The following is a 23,791-nucleotide window of genomic DNA, read 5'->3' as shown; positions in this document are numbered from 1 at the left end:
CGATGTTAAAACATTTAGTCAAAACTTGACTAAATGTAAAAAGGACCGAAAGAAGCACTTCATGATAACTTCTTGCAAACCTTGAATTTGCTCCCCAAGAAAACTTTAATTAATTTGATATTGCATGAGGGAGAGAGGGGGGGGGGGGAGTCGGAGGTGTAAGGGCGGGGAAGGGGGTGGAGTGTTGGGGAAAAGAGATAGAGAGAGAGAGAGAGAGAGAGAGAGAGAGAGAGAGAGAGAGAGAGAGGGAGAGAGAGAGAAAATGAGAGAGAGAAAGAGAGAGAGAAAGAGAAAGAGAGAGAGAGAGAGAGTGGGGGGAGGGGGAGAGGGGGGGAGGAAGAGACAGAGAGGGAGAGACTCACAGAGACAAAGAGATGATAGTTTCCAGAAAGAAACAACAGAATGCACAATATAAAGGAAGGCTATAAACTCCTTATGTTAGGGGCGACCCAAACACACAGAAACACACTCAATGAAAAGAGACTCAGCGCGGTAAAACCATGCACTTTTAAGTCTTTCAGCTCTCAGTTCAGCGCCTATGCTGCGCTTGGCTGGCATAGCCAGGTCTGGAGCGGGGATTGCAGCAAGTCCCTGACTGAGGAACCAATCAATACAGCACGGCAGCAGCACGATGGCAATAGACTGAGACACGCACATAGCAAGGCACACAGAAAGAATACACACAGTCACAGACCACGAGAAACGCACATAGAGACGTAGGGAATGTGACAAAGACGACAAGAAACGCACATAGAGACATAGGGAATATGTCAAAGACCATGGGAAACACACGGAGAGACATAGGGAATGTGTCAAAGATCACGAGAAACGCACAGAGAGACATAGGGAATGTGTCAAAGACCATGGGAAACGCACATAGAGATATGTGTACACTACATTGGGGTGTGCACGTTAAAGATCCCACGATTGACAAAAGGGTCTTTCCTGGCAAAATTGTATAGTCATAGATAAAAAATGTCCACCAAAATACCCGTGTGACTTGGAATAATAGGCCGTGAAAAGTAGGATATGCGCCAAAATGGCTGCGATCTGCTGGTCGATGTGAATGCGTGATGTATTGTGTAAAAAAAATTCCATCTCACACGGCATAAATAGATCCCTGCGCCTTGAGTCCGAGTCTGGAGATACGCGCGCGATATAAGACTTCATATATCATATAGGGAATGTGTCAAAGATCACGAAAAACGCACATAGAGACGAAAGGGAATGTGTCAAAGACCATAGTAACTGCACAAAGAGAATGTATCAAAGACCACGAGAAACGCACAAAGAGACATTGGGAATGTGTCAAAGACCATGGGAAACGCACAAAGAGATAAAGGAAATGTACCTGTCAAAGACGACGAGAAACGCACATAGTATAGGGACTGTGTTAAAGACCATGGGGAACGCACAGAGAGACATAGGAAATGTACGTGTCAAAGACCGCCAGAAAAAGAGAGAGAGAGAGAGAGAGAGAGAGAGAGAGAGAGAGAGAGAGAGAGAGAGAGAGAGAGAGAGAGAGAGAGACTGAGAATGAACCCACAATCACACCACAGACCAAAATAGAGACATAAGGAACAAACACACAATCAAAGACCAAGGGAAACACACACACAGACATAGGATTTGATTTAAACAAAGCCACAGACCATGGGACACACACACACACGACACCACACAACCACAGACCAACGGAACAGCACGCGAGACACAGATCAAGGGAAATGTATAGTCACAGATCAAAGAAAACGCACAGAAGATACAGAGAGAACGAACGCACGGTCGCAGATCAAGGGAAACACACAGACAAAGGTAGCGAACGCACAGACACAGACCAAGGAAACCGCACACCAGATACAGAGAGAACGAACATACGGTCGCAGTCTCAGGAAAAGACACACAGAGACACAGGGAACGAACGCAAAGCCAAAGACCAAGAAAAACGCACATGAGACACTGACAGAACGAATACACAACCACGGACCAAGGCATTCCCACTGACTGAGAGAAACACACAAGAAACAGTAAATTACAGACCATAGGAAACAGCCAATAACAAGAGAAACAGAGAGAGCGAAAAAATACAGTGCAGCGAGAAATCAGCGATGTGCAAGACCAAAGTCTGATTACTCATGTTTATAGATGACAAAGCAAGAATATCATGATTTATATTGCGTTCTAGTGCTGTTTGTGTACGTTTGTGCACGCGCGCGCGAGAGAGAGAAAAAGTGTGTGTGTGTGTGTGTATGTGTGTGTGTGTGTGTGTGTGTGTCTTGCTCTGACTCCGTCTCTGTCAGTGTGTCTGTCTGTGTGTCTGCGTCTCTCTCTCTCTGTCTGTCTGTCTCTGTCTGTCTGTCTGTCTGTCTGTCTCTCTCGCTCTCGCTCTCTCTCTCTCTCTCTCTCTCTCTCTCTCTCTCTCGCTCTCTCTCTCAGGTACCACAGTACCCCTTTTTTTCGTGCGCTTTCACAAATAATAACAAGTCGCGTAAGGCGAAAATACAACATTTAGTCAAGCTGTCGAACTCACAGAATGAAACTGAACGCAATGCAATTTTTCAGCAAGACCGTATACTCGCAGCATCGTCAGTCCACCACTCATGGCAAAGGCAGTGAAATTGACAAGAAGAGCGGGCTAGTAGTTGCGCTGAGAAGGATAGCACGCTTTTCTGTACCTCCCTTCGTTTTAACTTTTTGAGCGTGTTTTTAATCCAAACATATCATATCTATGTTTTTTGGAATCAGGAACCGACAAGGAATAAGATGAAAGTGTTTTTAAATTGATTTAGAAAATTTAATTTTGATCATAATTTTAATTTTTTTAATTTTCAGAGCTTGTTTTTAATCCAAATATAAAATATTTTTTTTACAATTTTCAGATTTTTAATGACCAAAGTCATTAATTAATTTTTAATCCACCAAGCTGAAATGCAATACCGAAGTCCGGCCTTCGTCGAAGATTGCTTGGCCAAAATTTCAATCAATTTGATTGAAAAATGAGGGTGTGACAGTGCCGCCTCAACTTTTACAAAAAGCCGGATATCACGTCATCAACGGTATTTATCGAAAAAAAGAAAAAATGTCCGGGGATATCATTCCCAGGAACTCTCATGGAAAATTTCATAAAGATCGGTCCAGTAGTTTGGTCTGAATCGCTCTACACAAACACACACGCACAGACACACACACATACACCACGACCCTCGTCTCGATTCCCCCTCTATGTTAAAACATTTAGTCAAAACTTGACTAAATGTAAAAATAAGGCGACGCCTATGGTAACAATACAAAAACATAAAAATATCCGAGTTTGCACGTTTGAAGTAGGTTGAGTCACTCCTAGCAGCTGATCCATTGCTGCACGAACTGCCGGTGGCCACACATTTCTGCAACACATTGACCCACAGTTGGCGGTTCTATCGATTCTCTCCAGCTGATCCTATCAAACTCCCGGCACGACCCACTGCTCGCGCACGTCCGTCAGTCTCACGATAAATACGCATGTGTTTCAACGCTTCACTAGTTTAGTCGTTATTCATCAATGTGTTGTTTTAATTAAACTTCGTTTTGCAATTCTCGAAATCATATTGATCATGAGTGCTAACCACTTTTGCTGAAATGCCTCTCGGGACGCGTACGTACGTACGTTTGAACTACGTACCATGACCAATACGCATCTTCAATGCTTCACAAGTTTAGTTGTTATACATTAATGTGTTGTTTTAATTAATTTTCTTTTGAAATTGTAGAAATCATAGCGATAATGAGTACTTGACCACTTTTGCGCCAATGCCTCTAAGCACGCGTAAGTATGTTTAAACTGCGTACCATGCTCAATACGCATGCATTTTGTTTTAACGGTTCACTAGTTCTGTCGTCATACACTAATGTGTTGTTTTAATTAAAATTCTTTTGTAGTTTTCAAAATCATAGCGCTGAAATGAGCGCTTCACCAACATATGTACATCCGAACAAAATGCCATGGTCAAAACACATTTATTTCATCGCTAAACGAGTTTAGTGGTCATACATTAATGGGTTTATTTAATTAATTTTCTTTTGCAATTCTCGAAATCATAGCGCTGTAATGAGTCTTTCTTCTTTATTTGGTGTTTAACGTCGTTTTCAACCACGAAGGTTATATCGCGACGGCTGTAATGAGTGCTTAACCGACTTTGTTTAAACATAATTATGTACGTCCGAACATGTCAATAATGAGTACTAAACAACTTTTTCTTCAATGCCTCCGTGGGCGCGTACGTACGTTTGAACTACGTTCCACGATCAATACGTATTTGTTTTAACGCTTCGCGAGTATAAATGTTTGGCACATGTATATTATCTACAAGTAAGATCATGTGCTTGTGTGTGTGGTTTTAATTAAAATTGTTTTGCAATTCTAGAAATCATAGCGCTGAAATGGGTGCTCAACCAACTTTGTTTAAACTTACGTTTGTTTAAAAATACTTTGTACTTTTGTATCAACGCTTTACGACCTTGGAGGTTATACATGAATGTGTGGTTTTAATTAAAATTCCTTTTGCAATTATAGAAATCCTAGCGCTGTTATGACTACTTAACCACTTTTGCTTCTATACCTCCAAGCACGCCTAGCCTACGTATGAGTGCACCACGTGCCAGGATCAATACTTGTTTGTTTCAACGCTTCACGAGGTTAGTGGTTATATAAAGTCGAACTTGCCCTTGCGACCACCTCTCGAAGGCGACCACCTGCCCACACCGACCATCCCAATGATCCCAGACACATTTTTCTTATATATAATTCCCCTTTCCATAGGGACCACCTGTGTATAATAATGACCTCTTTTGGTATGGCCTTCTGGGGGTCGTTATAGGCAGGTTTGGATGTACAACGATGCGTGGTTTTAATTAAAATTTCTGCCCAGATGGAAATAAAGTAACTGTGGTACACATTAACGTTCGAAGCTTAAGGAACAAAATTGACTTGTTACAGCCTGAAGTACAGCAGCATGATATTTTAACTCTTTCCGAAACATGGTTGTCACCTGAAGATGATAATTTATCTTTAATTATACCTAATTTTAATCCTCCTGTACGCCTCGACCGCCCAGGTGATCCTCATGGGGGAGTAGCCATTTATGTTGAATCATTTATATTGTAAACCCCGACCTGATCTTCAAGTCGATGGTCTTAAAGCAGTCTGGATTGAGACAAAGTTGAGCCATGAAAGCATTTTGTTTGGCTCATTCTATCGCCCACCTAGTGCTAATATTCACTATTGGGATTTAATTGATGAAAGCTTAAGGCGAGTGAATAACCAATTATTGAGATTTGTGATTTTAGGCGATTTCAACGTCGACTTCCTGAACTCTCCATCGCGGAACTTTTTGAATATTTTACAGGCGCACCAGCTCTGTCAACTTGTGAATACGCCAACGCGTGTAACAGCCACCACTAGTACATGTATTGACCTTATCATCACCCAGATCCCTCAGTTAGTTAAACAAGTGAATGTGTTGCCACCTATTTGTAGCGATCATAATGTACCACACATTGTATTAAACAGAATTGTGAATAAAAATAATTCCTATAAAAGAACACTCTTTAATTATAGTAAACTTAATGTTGATGGTTTTCGCGAAGCACTGGCAAGACATTCTCATGAAGGAGGTGTTTGACGAAAATGTTCATATTTTTTCTGCACTATTTAGCCAAACAGTGCATGCCAGTAAAAGAAGTAACGATACGTCCTAACGACGCACCTTGGATTACACCTGAAATTTTAATGTTAATAGACCAACGTGATCAGATTCACTTGAAAGCCAAAACAAGTAAACAGCCGGAAGATTGGTTGAGTTATCGCCAGGCACGTAACCTTGCAATCCTTTATTGCTGAATCTGGTCGACTAACTTAATGAAGGATTAGCCCACATACTGGTATTGTGTATGTTTGTGTGAAGGAGAACGTAAACCCGCCTCTCAGTGTTGTTGCATCCATTACATATTTAACATAAGTAATAATTATCATTGAGTTTTTGTTTTTGTTTTGCTGTTCTCTTTTGTGTGTGTGTGTGGTTGTTTTCTTCCATACATTCGTAACGAACTATGCTGCCCTCTCCATGAAAATGTACATTTATCTGAACTTACTTATTGCATGTCTCAGCATCGATGTTATCGTCCCACGCGCTTCATTCATAGTCTCACCTTATTTTTTTTCTTTATTTTTTTCTTTTATTTTTGTATTTGATTAATTTTTTTATTTTTTTATTTCTCTGTAAACCCTCCTGTTTTGATTAAGTTCCCCATACCCCCCTCCTACATTTTGTTCTTCTGGTTAATAATTGTGTTGTCCACCATCATGAAAATTTGTGTAACTTAGCATTGTTATGGTCATGTCAAATAAGCATCTGCTTGAGTTCGTGTCCTAGCTGCATTTTTGTCAATTGTTTCATGTCATGTATTTTGAATAAAATTGTGTTTAACCCAATACATATGTGTGTTTAAACGCTCGACGAATGAAAGTTCAAGAGTTTGTGGTTCAGTGGTTACAGTGATGTCCAATTTTAATTAACATTCTTCGAGTTTCTTAAATCCTAGCTCTGTAATGCTCGAACGAGGCTTTCAATTAAAACGTTTTTGATTCCTGAAATCATGTAAAACAATACCCGAGAACCTGAGTTCAAGACACTGAGGTTCAGTGGCTACAATGATGTTTGTTTTTATTTGAAACATTCCTTGCGATTTTCCAAATCGTTGCTCTGTGAGGAGTGTTTTACCAACTTTGTTTCAATACCTCACTACCTAAGTTCAAGGGACTTGGGTTCAGTGGTTATACATCGATGTCTGGTTTAATAGAGAGAAAACAACAACACCAAACATTCTGAGTGATTTTTCCAATAATAGAGCTCTCTTAATGAATGCTTCGCCAACTTAGTTCAAGAAACATGGTTTCTTTGGTAATACAGTCATTTCTGGTTTTAAGTAGAATTCAGTGCGATTTCTTAAATCATAGTTATGTAAAGAAACACCGAGGCCCAGTGGTTACAATTATATGAGATCACCTCTGAAATCATATAAATACCATACGACCTTTGGTCAAAAGACTTGAGTTTAATTGTTACAGTGGTTTCTGCTTTTAATTAAAACAGATCTTGGCTATTTTCAGAAATCATTTCCCTTAAAGGATCGTGTGCTTAAAGCAACTGTGTATTTAGAACCCACTACCTACGATCAAGAGACTTGGGTTCAGTTGTTACAATAATATTGATAATAATATCTGGTTTTAAATTAAACATTCTTGGTGATTCCTGAAAGCATATTTCTGTTAGCGTTTTTAATCAACTTTGGTTGAGTACATCACGACCTCAGTTCAAGAGACGTGGGTTCAGGGGTTAATACACGCAATGATGACTTGTTTTAATCTTAAAATTCTTAACGATTCTAAAAATTATGGTTATGCCACGAAAGGCTGCGGCTCAGAGGATAAATTGACGCCTACATTTAATTTAAAACAAAATGTTGACGATTTTTAAAATCATAGCTATGCAACGAGAGACGGAAGTTGTAACAATAACGTCGGGTTTTAATGCTAACATAGCGACTGTTTCAATCACAGCTCTGTAAGGATCGAGTGCTTAACTAACTTTGCTGCTACAACTCACGATCTAAGTTCAAGAGACAAGGGCTCAGTGATCACATTGATGTTTGGTTTTAATCTAAAACATGTTTCTCTCACGTATGTAGTACAATCTCAGATTCATCACTCTGTAACGAGCGCTTAACCGGCGATTCCGTAAGGACCAGGGGACTATCAACAATTCAAAAAGACAATTTCTGCTAACTGTACAAGTTTTAATTCTGTCACTTACTTGACACGTTTTTTCAGGCTATTATCAACAAACAAACCTTCAAAAACAGATTATGACTTACTAACATGGTGGGGATTAACAGACAAACCATGCAACCAACCATCAAACAAACAAACACGCAACACGAGCGAATGTGGGGGTTACAGCACACGAATATAAAAGAACACCAACACACAAGCAAACCCCCAAAAACAAAAGATTTACCTTACTTTTGTATTTGACATTCTGTGTGTCGAATTTATCCAACCGAATCCCATTTTTCAGTCCCTCCACTTTCTTCTCGCAATGCATGTCACAAACAATTTAACTTTTAAGACGATTCCCACGTGGTCTCAGTCGCAGCGATGGATTCTCACACTAACTTTAAAGGAGATTTTTCCAAACAGGTGTGAGGTTGAATATTTCATTTCATTTTATATAACAAAATATTATCGCAGGGCTGGGAAATTCGGGTTTCGTCCTCCCTGTTGAAAGCTAGCAGCAACAGGAGTCGCGCAACCCAGGTGTCTACATGTTCAGGTTTAAAAGTTCACTGGCAGAATGACCGAGGTCTTTGACGTGCCATGGCGGTGACACGGGGTTGGGACATGGATACCTTCTCTTAGTCAGCACACAAAGTTGACCCGTGTCCGTCCCAGCCTGGATTCGAACCTGTGACCCGAGGACCACATGTCAAGTCAAGTGCTCTACTGACGGAGCTACATGTGTCAGATTCCCGAATAGTTACATCTCTGTCCCTTTCTTTCTGTCTCTGTCTATCTCTCTTTGTCTTCTCTCTCTCTCTCTCACCCTCTCTCTCTTTCTCTCTCTCTGTCTCTCTCTCTCTCTCTCTCTCAGTCTCCCTCACTATCTCTCCCCCTCTGTCCGTCTGTCTGTCCGTAAGTCTGTCTGTCTGTCTGGCCCTCTCTTTCTCTCCCCCTTCTACTCTCGCTCACCTCTCCTTCTCACTCACCCCTCCCTCTCTCTCTCTCTCTCTCTCTCTCTCTCGCCCCCTCTCTCTCTCTCTCTCTCTCTCCCACCTCCACCCCCTTCTCTCTCTCTCTCTCTCTCTCTCTCTCTCTCCCCCCCCCCCCCCCCTCTGAACCCAGAATTGCCCAGTGACCCGACAGTGACGCAACAATAAACGTACGCTTCACAATTCAACGTCAAGTGAAAGGTCATCACTACAAGTATATTCATATATCCCCAAGCTTACTGGAAATAAAGTTCAGCAAATGTTACTGCACAAAACAGTTTTACTCAAATATGTCAGCGTACAAAATAGTGGTAACAGGGCAATCAGAGTACAATTACCACACACATGTCGTGCATGGCTGGCTTGTATAGTGCTATACGGTGTCATTCAGTTACACACAGAACGGAGTACAGTGATACCTGTTGCCTTTCTCGGCCAGTCTCTAACGCGAGTACACACTTTCATCTCATTCAATACTTTTCATTTATTTATTGACCCATTGCTGGCAAATCCGGGTCCCTTCTTCCCAGTGGAAAGCCAGCAACAGCAAGAGTCGCGCTACCAAAGTGCTACCAAAGTGCGTGCGTGGTTAAGGTGTGATCGTACAGCCACCTGTCATTCTGACAAAATGACCAAAGTCTTTTCCGCGTCATAGTTTTGAAAAATGGTGGGACATGGATACCGTCCTGAGGCATCAGACAAAGTTGACCCGGCCTGGATTCGAGAGCTCTACCCACTGAACTACCAGACCCACACGGTAGGGTTCCACTGCAGACAGTAATTGGTGGCATTATGGGAGAGAAATGGCTCTCAACAGCTGACGCCCAGAAAAAAAACCCACTGTACTCTGCAGATTGCGCGCATACAACACTGCACTGAGTGGGATTCGCCATCCCCCACCCCTCCCACACACACACCCCTCCACCCCCTCCCACACATGCACACACCCCTCCACCCCCTCCCACACACACCCCCCTCCACCCCCTCCCACACACACACCCCTCCACCCCCTCCCACACATGCACACACCCCTCCACCCCCTCCCACACACACCCCCCTCCACCCCCTCCCACACACACCCCTCCACCCCCTCCCACACACACACACCCCTCCACCCCCTCCCACACACACACCCCTCCACCCCCTCCCACACACACACCCCTCCACCCCCTCCCACACACACACACCCCTCCACCCCCTCACACACACACACCCCTCCACCCCCTCCCACACACACACCCCTCCACCCCCTCCCACACACACACCCCTCCACCCCCTCCCACACACACACACCCCTCCACCCCCTCCCACACACACACCCCTCCACCCCCTCCCACACACACACCCCTCCATCCCCTCCCACACACACACCCCTCCACCCCCTCCCACACACACACCCCTCCACCCCCTCCCACACACACACCCCTCCACCCCATCATCACCCCTGTTAAATTGTGTATCTTCAAGGCTACTCCTTCTCCATTTTGATTTCTGGGTGGGGAATATTGCGCATTTGAAGTTCGTGAAAGTTTGTCAGTACATTTGTTTTGGCTTAACAACCGGAATCGTGGGTTCGAACCCCGGCCGGGTCATACCTAAGACTTTAAAATTGGCAATCTAGTGGCTGCTCCGCCTGGCGTCTGGCATTATGGGGTTAGTGCTAGGACTGGTTGGTCCGGTGACAGAATAAGGTGACTGGGGGAGACATGTAGCCTGTGCTGCGACTTCTGTCTTGTGTGTGGCGCACGTTATATGTCAAAGCAGCACCGCCCTGATACGGCCCTTCGTGGTCGGCTGGGCGTAAAGCAAACAAACAAACAAACAAACAAACAACCGGAAATGTACAGTCGCATTTGTAGTCCAAGAGTTCCCTCGTCAATCCTGTTTTCTGAGTGGGGAAGTATTGCCCAAGTTCTTCCCCGTCGTACTTCTAGCATCATAGATGAGCTTTGTCTTCTAGCGTCATAGATAATTGCCGTTACTGAAAAAGTAAGTCAATGGACATAACGGGGACTCTGAAACAGAAGGGCTTGCATTACAAGACCGTTCCTCTATTTGCATTGATTTGATTGATTAGCAGAGTTACAGAGCATTGGCAAGATTATCATCGCACGTGGGTCTAAACTACAGCATAGCAATTGTCCCTTGGACTTCGTACGGCGAAGGTTGCCAGACACCTTCCAGGAAATGGTTTCTTCAGTAATGGGGGCTTGGTAGCTTGGTAGGTCTAACATTTGATTTGTGATCCTCAGGTCACGGGTTCCCATCCCTGACGGAACGGACACATGTCAACTTCCTGTGAAGGCTCAGAGTCGGTATCCATATGCCATCCTATGTCACCACAGTGGCACTTAAATCGCCTCGGTCATTCTACCAGTAAAGGTGGCTCATTACACCCAAACACGCACACATCTAGGTAGCTCAACTCTCGTTGCTGCTGGCTTTCCACTGAGCGGAAGCGACCCGAACTTCACAGCAACGGTATAATAAAGTGACTGGAACTGGCACTGGAAATATCTTCAAGAATCTTGGTTCCACTGTGTCATCGTAAAGGATAGGTTTAAGAGGCGGACAAGAGTTGTTAATTAAATTGTGATGCGCATAACATACTGATCGCAGGCCGGTAGCCTTAATGGTCCTGCCACTCCCTTGTAAGATAACTGATTAATGGAGTCAGAGTGACCAACACCACTCCTTGGGTTTAATGGTTTAAACAAATGCTGGTCTAAGGACATTGCGGCATTCGTACTTGTACCAAAGAAGGAAAGAAAAGACACACACACACTCACACACACGCACGTACGCACGCACGCATACACGCACGAAAACACACACACACACACACGCGCGCGCAAGCACGCACGCACGCACGCACGCACGCACACACACACACACACAAACTCACACACACACACACTCACACACACACACACTCACACACACACACACACACACACACACACGCGCGCACGCACGCACACACACACACACATGTACACACACACACACACACACACACACACACACATCGGTACAGAAGCCGGGGTGTGCATTATTGGTATTTGACAAAGTGGAAGGATGCTTTTATCTCAAGTAAAAGTTTGGCCAGGTTTGTGGCGTTGAACACTATCGACTGGAAGGCAAGTACCTTTAAATTAGTCAGGCTAGCTGTCAGTTCGAGTGTCCCCGATATGACAACAGTAGCCGATATTATTAACTGAATTTGAACCCCAATCTCGTCCCAGCTGTTCAGATGACTGTGTGCGCTTACGAATACAGTTATAAGTAACACATCCAACGATTTCCTGGCAAATCAATCCGGTAGCCATCAGTTCAGTGTCTCCAAACTGTGACAGTACATCAGAAAATCCATCAAACTCAACATCATGCGGTTTCCGGGAAGGTGTTCATGTCACTCTCCACTTTCAATAAAATTCCATGGCGTAAGACGATTTTGTGTGATGTTGTTTTGGGCTGCTACAATAGCTAGCCGCGCGTTTTCAACAGTTTTCTCCGAAGCAATGATCAAATTTAGTTGCATGTTTTCCGATTTGTTTGTTTGTTTGTTGTGTTTCTCTGTATGATTCGTCGTCAATGCAGGTTCAGAGTTTTACAGAGACATACTGGACATAACAGAATGACGTAAGACAACAAAGTAATGACAAAAAGCGCACCCAGTTATGGTTGCTCAAGGAAAGATATGTTGCATATAATTATATAAATACAAATGTTTTCACTGAAGTAAGGCTTATTGTCCGAAGACGTTTATCCCACATCTGCCTATTTACTTGTTCTTTGAGAGAGATTCACGTCATTCCTGGTTCAGTTGGTCCATGTCGAGCACGCATCCTTATGGTGCGTTACTCGCTAGGAATAGGCTTTGATACTTTGACTCGAACGAGCCCAATGCGGCTTGGGCCCGCCTCGTCATTTGAAGCATCGAGATACAGTGATGTGTGCATTTTAAAGGCACAGTGCAGCTCACAGCCTTCGTTTTACGTTTTTGTTGCAGCTGAGTGCATTTACAGTTCAAGAATCCTCCTATGGTAGTAAAACAAACCCAAAACTACCCAACGACGACATCTGTGAAGCTCGACAGTTTCTTGTTCACGCGAGTGCATAAATTACCCTAGTTATTACGTGGTATTTGGTCGGAGTTCGATTCAACTTGATTGATTCCGGCCTCCATTTTGTTTTACACAAACTCATGATGACGTCTGACATAGTTTGCTAGTGACGTGCCTTTTTGTGCATGATGTGGTGATCTACCTGATCTAAATTTAGATCCAAAAATAGGCCAAGACCAGCCGGGTTCGAATACGAAATTAATTCGTAAAAAAGTCGCAGTTCTTGACTCTTTGGGTGCAAGTCAATGAAACTTGGTAGTTCTTCTAACGCGAGCTGCCTGAGGTATGACTAAAAGCCCCAGGGGCTCCGTGCACCTGGATTTGACAAAAGTTCAGTACCTTTAAAGGGTGACCAAAAACCTGTACTTCTGGCAGAGTGGTGCCAAGGTATTTTACGTAGCACAGTAATGGTTTTTTTAACCATCTAAAGTCGGGGTCACACTCGTGAACATGCCCTTAATGGTTTTACCGCGAGGGCGTCAAACAACACTTATCATTTTCAATGGGCACTACACTATCATTCAAATTCAAGTCAAAGGAAGTAGCATGGACTGATTCTGTGCTTGTATGAAATCAAATAACCGTTCTTCTCTTGCAATTAGAACTACAGTGGGACCTGTGTGTTACGACCCCTCGACCACCCAAGGCAAGGGTCCGAAGGGACCGGCCAAAAGTGGTCGCCACAAAGAGGGGGTCGCTATGGAGAGGTAAATTATATAGAAGAAAAACTCGTCTGCGATTATTCAGAGTGGTCGTTGTGGGCAGGTGGTCGCTTTCGAGAGGTGGTCACAAGGACAGGTTCCACTGTATTTGGAAAGAAGGCTACGGGTATGCTTACTCTAGTGGCCCAAAAGTGTAACACTTCGTAACAGCCCATTTCGGAGTCTACGTTCATCCAATAAATCGGGTGATTCTACGTCTTTAAAGGAAATGTACATTTGAATATTAAACTACTATGTAGCATTTTTGAAACGAAACCCTCTCTTTAGTGTCTTAGAACTATAACAGTTTCAGTTGAGCATCTAGGAGTCAGCAATACACACGGGCCGCTGGCATGCTGACCCTTACGTTCTAGGTGCACGTACTCAATAATGGGTTGGTGACTAAACTCTGAAACGCAGGCCTCTTTTTTTAAATCAATAGGCACACTAACGGTATGAGCTGCTAGCGTTCCTATACCCTCTTCTACACAGCGCCAGTGGTACGAGTTGGCGAGAGTGTATACCTGTGACACAACCACACTCTCTGCCTCTGACATGTAACTGACGTGGAACACACAGCTCTGTCTTCTGTCCACCTACCGGACACGATCAATTGTAACTAGAGGAGGCATACAGGAGGAGGAGGAGGAGAGGGAGGGGCAGGGGGAGAGAGGGGGGATATGGCGATTCTCTCTTCTGGACTGTTAAGAGACTTAAGCAGCTTGGTTTCTCCCAAGGGTTATCGCTAGTTCTGGATCAATACAGCTTTCGGGTGATGCATGGACGCGGATATTATTCTCCTTAGAGGTAAAATTTCGCGCAGAGACGGTAGCGTATATATCTCTAACCAGCCGCACATCAAAATGGCGGACCTTTTCTGGCACCATTAAACCCACTGCCTCATTTCGAAATCAAGATGGCGACCGGGTGCTGAGGGAAAGCCAGAACGAAAGGTTCCGAGACAGGGTTTGGACATAAAGGAGGTGACAGAAAAGAGAGGGTTGAAGAAAGGGCGAAAAGCGGTTAACAGCACTGACCTTATGACCTCCTGTTCCTTGTCCTCCTCCTCTCTTTGCCTGCGGAGAACATCCTCGATCACTTTGCGCTCATCTTCCGTCAGATGGCTGAGGTCCGGCATAGGGGGCAGCGAGGGTCTTCTTGAGGCCGACATGGTCACGGATCCGAACCCGGCACAGTCCGCTGGACCTCCTCCTCCCGCCCCTCCTCTCACGACCCTCCCCCTCCCTACCTGGCTATACCTCCGGGCTTACACTCGAAGCTGGGAGGCTGTGGGGCTGTCGCTGGTGTAGATACTGCTGCTGATGCTGTTTCTGCTGCTGCTGCACAGACGTCGGCGGCACTGGAGCTGCGGCGGCGGCGGGCAGGGGCCCCAGTGCTCGGCGCATGGCTGTCAGTGTTGTGGTGCTGGCGGTAGCAGGTTCGAATCCATGCCTGGTAAGAAGCAGTAAGCGTTTCCGAGGCCTTTATCCGAGTCCCATACAGGCTGGGCGCTGGGCGGCCATTATGGCTGTGAAAGCTGCTGTTCACACAAGCACCAGTAGGAAGGAAGCAGAAGGCGAGCGCACCGGGCCTGCGCTGTGCATAATCACACTGAAAGAGGACGGCCATCCACCAATCGCATCACTCCTCGCCATGACGTCACCCCGTCGAGTGTGGCGACGGCCATCACGCTGCTCTCAGCGCGACCAGGCAGCAGTCACGTATTGATCTTTTTACCGCGCTGCCTAGGTTGGCCTTGCCTCTTTACTTCTACTATACACCGCTCTCTCTCTCTCTCTCTCTCTCTCTCTCTCTCTCTCTCTCTCTCTCTCTCTCTATCTCTCTCTCTCTCTATCTCTCTCTGTCTCTCTCTCTCTCTCTCTCTTCTCTCTCTCTCTCTCTCTCTCTCTCTCCCTCTCTGTCTCCTCTCTCTCTCTCTCTCTCTCTCCCCTCTCTCTCTCCCTCTCTCTCTCCCTCTCTTTCTCTCCCCTCCCTCCCTCTCTCTCTCTCTCTGTCTCTCTATCCGTGTTTCTGTCTGTGTGTGAGTATGCGTGTACGAGTGGGTGTGTGTAATTCGTAGTACAGTCCTCGCGACGTGCTGTAATGTGCTGTATGGTACGCTGTCATGGTCAAAAGTAAGGTGTGATATAATGCACGTGCTGCTCTCTCTCTCTCTCTCTCTCTCTCTCTCTCTCTCTCTCTCTCTCTCTCTCTCTCTCTCTCTCTCTCTTCTCTCTCTCTCTCTCTCTCTCTCTCTCTCTCTCTCTCTCTTTTTGAGACGATAGCCGTCTATCTGCAGTCTGTTGTGTGGGATTTGTTTTTCATAAAACGACGACAAGTTAAGACAGAGCTACGTACAAAACTTGTTCCCGTCTGAGGGAAGGTATACTCCAAGATCTGCCTTACACTTGTGACAAAGGTCAGTTGATGGGGGTTTGAACTCATGGACTGGTTTGTGAATAAACCCCTGTCAATTGAAAATGTGAAACAGAGAAACCTGCTGACGTTCCAAAATCAGGAATAACAAAACCAAGATGGGTTAAAGGGCGGCTGTCGAGGGGGGTGGGGGGGGGGGGGGGGTGAGGGGTGGGGCGGAGAGGTGGCGGAATACATGAAGCAAATCTCTGTGATTGTCTACTCATTGACATTATTTATCAAGGGGAAGTCTTCCTCGCACCCCTTCTTTAGTTTTTCTTCGCCCACCCGTGAATTGTACTTGAGGGCAAGAGTATAGACACCCCGACCTAAGCCCCACTTCACGGCATGAAGACAGAGAACGTTCCACGCGGCTGATACCTTTAGTGACGTCACGCGTCCAAGGGAAGTAATTTTCGAGCGCGCTGGACTCTCCCGGCCGAGAATGTAAACTTTCTTCGATTAAAAGCATTTTAGCATAATATATACCGGCACGGTTGGCCTAGTGGTAAGGCGTCCGCCCCGTGATCGGGAGGTCGTGGGTTCGAACCCCGGCCGGGTCATATCTAAGACTTTAAATTTGGCAATCTAGTGGCTGCTCCGCCTGGGGTCTGGCATTATGGGGTTAGTGCTAGGACTGGTTGGTCCGGTGTCAGAATAATGTGACTGGGTGAGACATGAAGCCTGAGCTGCGACTTCTGTCTTGTGTGTGGCGCACGTTATATGTCAAAGCAGCACCGCCCTGATATGGCCCTTCGTGGTCGGCTGGGCGTTAAGCAAACAAACAGACAAACAAAAAATATATATATATATATCTGAACTCTTGGGGTTTGTGTTAATGAGCTTTCAAAATCACACTCGGTTAGGTATAGTTTTAGTTACATGAGAAGTCACACTGTTGAACGGATTTTGAGAGCCACAACCCAACAACTGCCCTTTAAGTATATGAAACGTTTAAATATAGACACTACTATATATGAATACAGATGGACGTTTGGTTTTGCCTATATTTATACGTAAACTGAACCTTTCTTGTTTTATTTTTTTTTGCATCCGTGTCCATTGAACAACGTTGTATGACGAAGAACTGAGAGAAATTAAGTTTTAGGCCCTCGCGGCAAGGCCATTGGGGCTGCTATCTGTTGAAGAGATTTTGATATTTGTTGCCTTTTGGGTCCAGCGGACCATATAGGCCAAATCAGGACCACTGTTGAAGAGAGAGATAGAGAGAGACAGAAATAGAGATAGAAACACAGACAGAGACAGACAGACAGACAATGAGACAGATAGACAGACAGACAGACAGACAGACAGACGGGCGGACAAACAGACAGACGGACAAACAGACAGACAGACAGACTGACTGAACTCCATTTTATATGGATACGTTTTAAGATACGATATCTTGTCTCACAACCTGTCCTTAGACAAATAACACGTATAAACTCAGAAAAAAGCCCATATAAGAATAATAACAAATCGCGTAAGGCAAAAATACAACATTTAGTCAAGTAGCTGTCGAACTCACAGAATGAAACTGAACGCAATGCAACGCAGCAAGACCGTATGCTCGTAGCATCGTCAGTCCACCGCTCACGGCAAAGACAGTGAAATTGACAAGAAGAGCGGGGTAGTAGTTGCGCGAAGAAGGATTGCAGGCTTTTCTGTACCTCTCTTTGTTTGAACTTTCTGAGCGTATTTTTAACCCAAACATATCATATCTATATGTTTTTGGAATCAGGAACCGAAAAGGAATAAGATGAAAGTGTTTGTAAATTGATTTCGAAAATTTAATTTTGATAATAATTTTTATATATTTAATTTTCAGAGCTTGATTTTAATCCAAATATAACATATTTATATGTTTTTGGAATCAGCAAATGATGGAGAATAAGATGAACGTAAATTTAGATCGTTTTATAAATTTTTATTTTTTTTACAATTTTCTGATTTTTAATGACCAAAGTCATCAATCAATTTTTGAGCCACCAAGCTGAAATGCAATACCAAAGTCCGGGCTTCGTCGAAGACTACTTGACCAAAATTTCAACCAATTTGGTTGAAAAATGAGAGCGTAACAGTGCCGCCTCAACTTTCACGAAAAGCCGGATATGACGTCATCAAAGACATTTATCAAAAACATGAAAAAAATTGTTCGGGGATATCATACCCAGGAACTCTCATGTCAAATTTCATAAAGATCGGTCCAGTAGTTTGGTCTGAATCGCTCTACACACACACACGCACAGACAGATACACACACACACACACACACACACACACCACGGCCCTCGTTTCGATTCCCCCTCTATGTTAAAACATTTAGTCAAAACTTGACTAAATGTAAAAATGCTAAATACAATCAGAATAAAGATACAGATGTGAAGTTTCGGTGAAAGAGATATTTTTTGAACTTCAGCCATTTGTAGATGGTTCAATGCTAGATTGAATAGCTGATCATGTTTCTCATCATGTACACTAAGCCCCTCTCCACACTGATTCAAAACCATTCTGTTTTAAATCAGTCTTTTGCTGATGACACCCAGCTGTATAAACCCAGTCACATTCCGAGACACATTCCGATTCCGCCATCCAGACCATTCAGACATGCATCACTGACACTGATATTACATCTTGGATGGTCGATAACAAACTTAAGCTGAATGATAATAAGACTGAAGTCTTACTGTGCAAAAAGAAGAACACTACATTTCCCTCTCCCCAACCTGTTTTGGTTCAAATAGGCAACACCGACATTCTTTTCTCACCATCAGCTAGAAACCTTGGATTCACCTTTTCATCTGACATGACCCTTAACAAACATATATCTTTAGTCTGTAGAGCAGCTTATTTTGAGCTTCGTAAGATCAGCACCATTCGACACACACTCTCCTCTCAAACAACTAACACTCTTGTCTGTGCCTTTGTTCTTTCTAAACTTGACTACTGCAACTCTCTTCTCTCTGGCTGTCCTCTGTACCTCCTGCATACACTACAAAAAGTCCAAAACTCGGCAGAACACCTCATTTTGAAAGCACGAAAACGAGATCACGCAACACCACTTCTTCACACACTGCACTGGTTACCTATTCAAGCCCGCATTGACTACAAACTGTTCACCCTCTGCTTTAACTTTTTTTCTGGCTCGTCTCCTGCTTACTTCTCTGAACTCCTCACCGTCTATTCTCCAGCAAGACAACTCCGTGCCTCTTCTGACTGTCGCATCCTCACCATTCCACACACCAAAACCAAAACATACGGACAACGCACTTTTACTTTCTGCGCACCCACACAATGGAATTCTCTCCCCTTTCACATCCGCCACTCTCAGTCACCCCAAGCATTCAAACGAGCACTTAAAACGCACCTCTTCAAGAAATACAACCCCTGATTTTGTTTTCTCAGTCCATCAGTAGGCTACATGTAGTGTATTTGTTGTTTTAGTGATAATGTGATAATGTATATAAACATCTAGGGCTGTTTTCAGTATTGTTGATAACATGTTCTGTTTGATTAAGGGTATTCAGCTGGTATTTCCATGTTTTCACTACCTATTTTATTCACGCTTTTATTACTTAGTTAGTGGAAGAATCTTTTGTAATGTATGTTTGATGGTGTATGCTTTTAATTAAGCGTTGCTGACTATGAATGTAGATGTAAATGCTTGTATAACTGTGTTTTAATTTTAAATGTGTCAAGCGCAAAGAGCATAATTGTAAAGTTATGATGTTGCGCTATATAAATGCTCATTTATTATCATTATTATTATTATTATTATTATTATTATTATTATTATTATTATTATTATTATTATTATTATTATTATGATTATTATGATTATTATGATTATTAAAATGAGTTTACGGACTCTCTCTGGACTTTCACTCACCGACACCAGATGACATTGTGACAACAGCAGAATACTGGCATGGCAAACTTTATTCCTGTGTTTCTCTAAGTTCTCTTTTACACTCTAACATGTTCACACATAATTCACGTTTAGCTAGAGTAACAAACATCCAATCAAACTCTTAGTAACTAACATTATAAGATGATACCCCGTTTCATTGGTTGAAGACAAGAAGAAGGGGGGGGGGGGGGGGGAGTAAGGGATTAAAACCTTCAAACCGCAGCTGGCAATTGAATTGAATTGAACTTTATTTAACAAGGATTAAGATTTAAGGCTACGCCTTTTCTTACAATCTATCATTGGGACGCATAGACACACAATGATAAAATTTTAAAAATAAAAAGTAAAAAATATAAAAAGTTAACAACCAAAGGAGGTCGTAAAACCTAAACTCGTGATGATAAAGATGACGATGACGATAGAGAGAGAGAGAGAGAGAGAGAGAGAGAGAGAGAGAGAGAGAGAGAGAGAGAGAGAGAGAGAGAGAGAGAGAGAGAGAGAGAGAGAGAGAGAGAGAGAGAGAGAGAGAGAGAGAGAGACTGAGAGAGAGAAAAAAAAGAAATAAACAAGAAAAGCAAACAAACAAACAAACAAAGACGGGGAAAAAAGATAGAAAGGAAGAAACGAAGCCGAAAGGGAGACATGCAAAAAGTAACATTATGTCTAATTGTTGTATTATTATTCTTTTTACATTTAGTCAAGTTTTGACTAAATGTTTTAACATAGAGGGGGAATTGAGACGAGGGTCGTGGTGTATGTGTGTGTGTCTGTCTGTCTGTCTGTGCGTGTGTGTGTGTAGAGCGATTCAGACTAAACTACTGGACCGATCTTTATGAAATTTGACATGAGAGTTCCTGGGTAAGAAATCCCCGAACGTTTTTTTCATTTTTTTGATAAATGTCTTTGATGACGTCATATCCGGCTTTTCGTGAAAGTTGAGGCGGCACTGTCACGCCCTCATTTTTCAACCAAATTGGTTGAAATTTTGGTCAAGTAATCTTCGACGAAGCCCGGGGTTCGGTATTGCATTTCAGCTTGGTGGCTTAAAAATTAATTAATGACTTTGGTCATTAAAAATCTGAAAATTGTAAAAAAAAATAAAAATTTATAAAACGATCCAAATTTACGTTTATCTTATTCTCCATCATTTGCTGATTCCAAAAACATATAAATATGTTATATTCGGATTAAAAACAAGCTCTGAAAATTAAATATATAAAAATTATTATCAAATTTTTTTTTTCGAAATCAATTCAAAAACACTTTCATCTTATTCCTTGTCGGTTCCTGATTCCAAAAATATATAGATATGATATGTTTGGATTAAAAACACGCTCAGAAAGTTAAAACGAAGAGAGGTACAGAAAAGCGTGCTATCCTTCTTAGCGCAACGAATACCCCGCTCTTCTTGTCAATTCCACGTGCACTGCCTTTGCGGTCTTGCTGCGTTGCGTTGCGTTCAGTTTCATTCTGTGAGTTCGACAGCTACTTGACTAAATATTGTATTTTCGCCTTACGCGACTTGTTATATTTAGTCAAGTTTTGACTAAATGTTTTAACATAGAGGGGAAATTGAGACGAGGGTCGTGGTGTGTGACGTGTGTGTATGTGTGTGTGTGTGTGTGTGTGTGTGTGTGTGTGTGTGTGTGTGTCTGTCTGTCTGTCTGTGCGTGTGTGTGTGTAGAGCGATTCAGACCAAACTACTGGACCGATCTTTATGAAATTTTACATGAGAGTTCCTGGGAATGATATCCCCGGACATTTTTTCTTTTTTTCGATAAATACCGTTGATGACGTCATATCCGGCTTTTTGTAAAAGTTGAGGCAGAACTGTCACACCCTCATTTTTCAATCAAATTGATTGAAATTTTGGCCAAGCAATCTTCGACGAAGGCCGGACTTCGGTTTTGCATTTCAGCTTGGTGGCTTAAAAATTAATTAATGACTTTGGTCATTAAAAATCTGAAAATTGTAAAAAAAAATTAATTATAAAACGATCCAAATTTACGTTCATCTTATTCTTCATCATTTTCTGATTCCAAAAACATATAAATATGTTATATTTGGATTAAAAACAAGCTCTGAAAATTAAAAATATAAAAATTATGATCAAAATAACATTTTCGAAATCAATTTAAAAACACTTTCATCTGATTCCTTGTCGGTTCCTGATTCCAAAAACATATAGATATGATATGTTTGGATTAAAAAACACGCTCAGAAAGTTAAAACGAAGAGAGGTACAGAAAAGCGTGCTATCCTTCTCAGCGCAACTACTACCCCGCTCTTCTTGTCAATTTCACTGCCTTTGCCACGAGCGGTGGACTGACGATGCTACGAGTATACGGTCTTGCTGAAAAATTGCATTGTGTTCAGTTTCATTCTGTGAGTTCGACAGCTTGACTAAATGTTGTATTTTCGCCTTACGCGACTTGTTTATTACTTAAAGTTCAGGCCCACGTTTGACTCACATCGCGTTCCATAGTGGTGTGCGGCGACGCTTGTGTGCTGTGCTGCATGAGAGAGCTCAGCTGGTCAATGACTGAGTCTCACATGCACTCCCTCACCACACAGTCGGCCCGGGCAATGGACAAGTGGGTCACCGCCGAGCAGCCCTTATTTTGGAACGTGCAAAAAGTCCACTTTATATCTACGAGCTGCAACCGGTGTAACACGAGAAAATTACTCCCACGAGATTTTGACTCCGAAGTAAACATTTCGTACGAAACTTTTACTCCCTTTACGGTATCGATTTTGACTCCCACGACAAGTGTACTTCCCTGACAAAATAGATAACGAATCTTCTTCTTCTTCTTGGCGCTCGCAATAGATAACGAATAAATTACTGCACAACGACAGGTGTACTCCCGAGTAAAAATTTCATACGAAACTATTACACCCCCGTCCCCTGGTGGTGGAAGGGGTGGAGGGAATGTTAGTGCGACATTCCGTTTTCGCGAGATCCCATATGGGCGTTATCCCATTTTGCTGCTAATCCCATATTCGGCATATTTCACAAACCCAAGCGTCTTTTTACTATCGTGTCATATTGCTAGCGGGACATCCCATTTTGGCTCCATTCCGTTTCGCCACCATTTCATTTCGCCCCCATTCCATTTTCACGACATTTCACAAGCAAATTAAGCGTCATTTTACTTCCGTGTCATATACCACTAGCTCCACATCCCATTTTGGTGCAATCCCGTTTCGCCGCTATCCCATTTCGCCCCCATCCCATTTTCGAGACATTTCACAAGCCAAGCGTCATTTTACTACCGTGTCATACCACTAGCGCCACATTCCATTTTGGCGCCATGCCGTTTTGCCGCCATCCAATTTCGCCGCCATCTAATTCCGCTGCTATCCTATTTCGCGACATTTTGGATTGCTGCAAAATGGGATATCGCGTAAACGGGATTTCTCTCTAGTTGAATGACGCAATATAGTAAAGTTTGTTTGTTTGTTTGCTTAACGCCCAGCCGACCACGAAGGGCCATATCAGGGCGGTGCTGCTTTGACATTTAACGTGCGCCACACACAAGACAGAAGTCGCAGCACAGGCTTCATGTCTCACCCAGTCACATTATTCTGACACCGGACCAACCAGTCCTAGCACTAACCCCATAATGCCAGACACCAGGCGGAGCAGCCACTAGATTGCCAATTTTAAAGTCTTAGGTATGACCCGGCCGGGGTTCGAACCCACGACCTCCCGATCACGGGGCGGACGCCTTACCACTAGGCCAACCGTGCCGGTATATAGTAAAGTGAGGATTGGCAAGCAGAATGAAACGAAAATGGGATGGTGTCAAAATGGGATGGTGGCCAAATGG

General features: G+C 43.4%; 1 protein-coding gene across 1 annotated transcript in view; it reads right to left on the bottom strand.

Moving 5' to 3' along the window:
• The window catches only part of LOC138979543 (regulating synaptic membrane exocytosis protein 2-like), a 45,981-nt gene extending 30,764 nt beyond the window's left edge, over positions 1-15,217 (bottom strand). The window contains exon 1 of the mRNA XM_070352257.1: positions 14,671-15,217. Within this exon, the coding sequence (XP_070208358.1) occupies positions 14,671-14,804 (134 nt within the window). The 5' untranslated portion in view covers positions 14,805-15,217. The remainder of the gene's footprint in view (positions 1-14,670) is intronic.
• Between the last annotated feature and the right edge of the window lie 8,574 nt (positions 15,218-23,791).

This window comes from Littorina saxatilis, linkage group LG11, assembly GCF_037325665.1.
Source record: "Littorina saxatilis isolate snail1 linkage group LG11, US_GU_Lsax_2.0, whole genome shotgun sequence".
Taxonomy (NCBI): Eukaryota; Metazoa; Mollusca; class Gastropoda; order Littorinimorpha; family Littorinidae; genus Littorina; species Littorina saxatilis.
The sequence above is the reverse complement of the archived record's forward strand: the minus strand, read 5'-3'. Positions and strand labels throughout refer to the sequence as shown.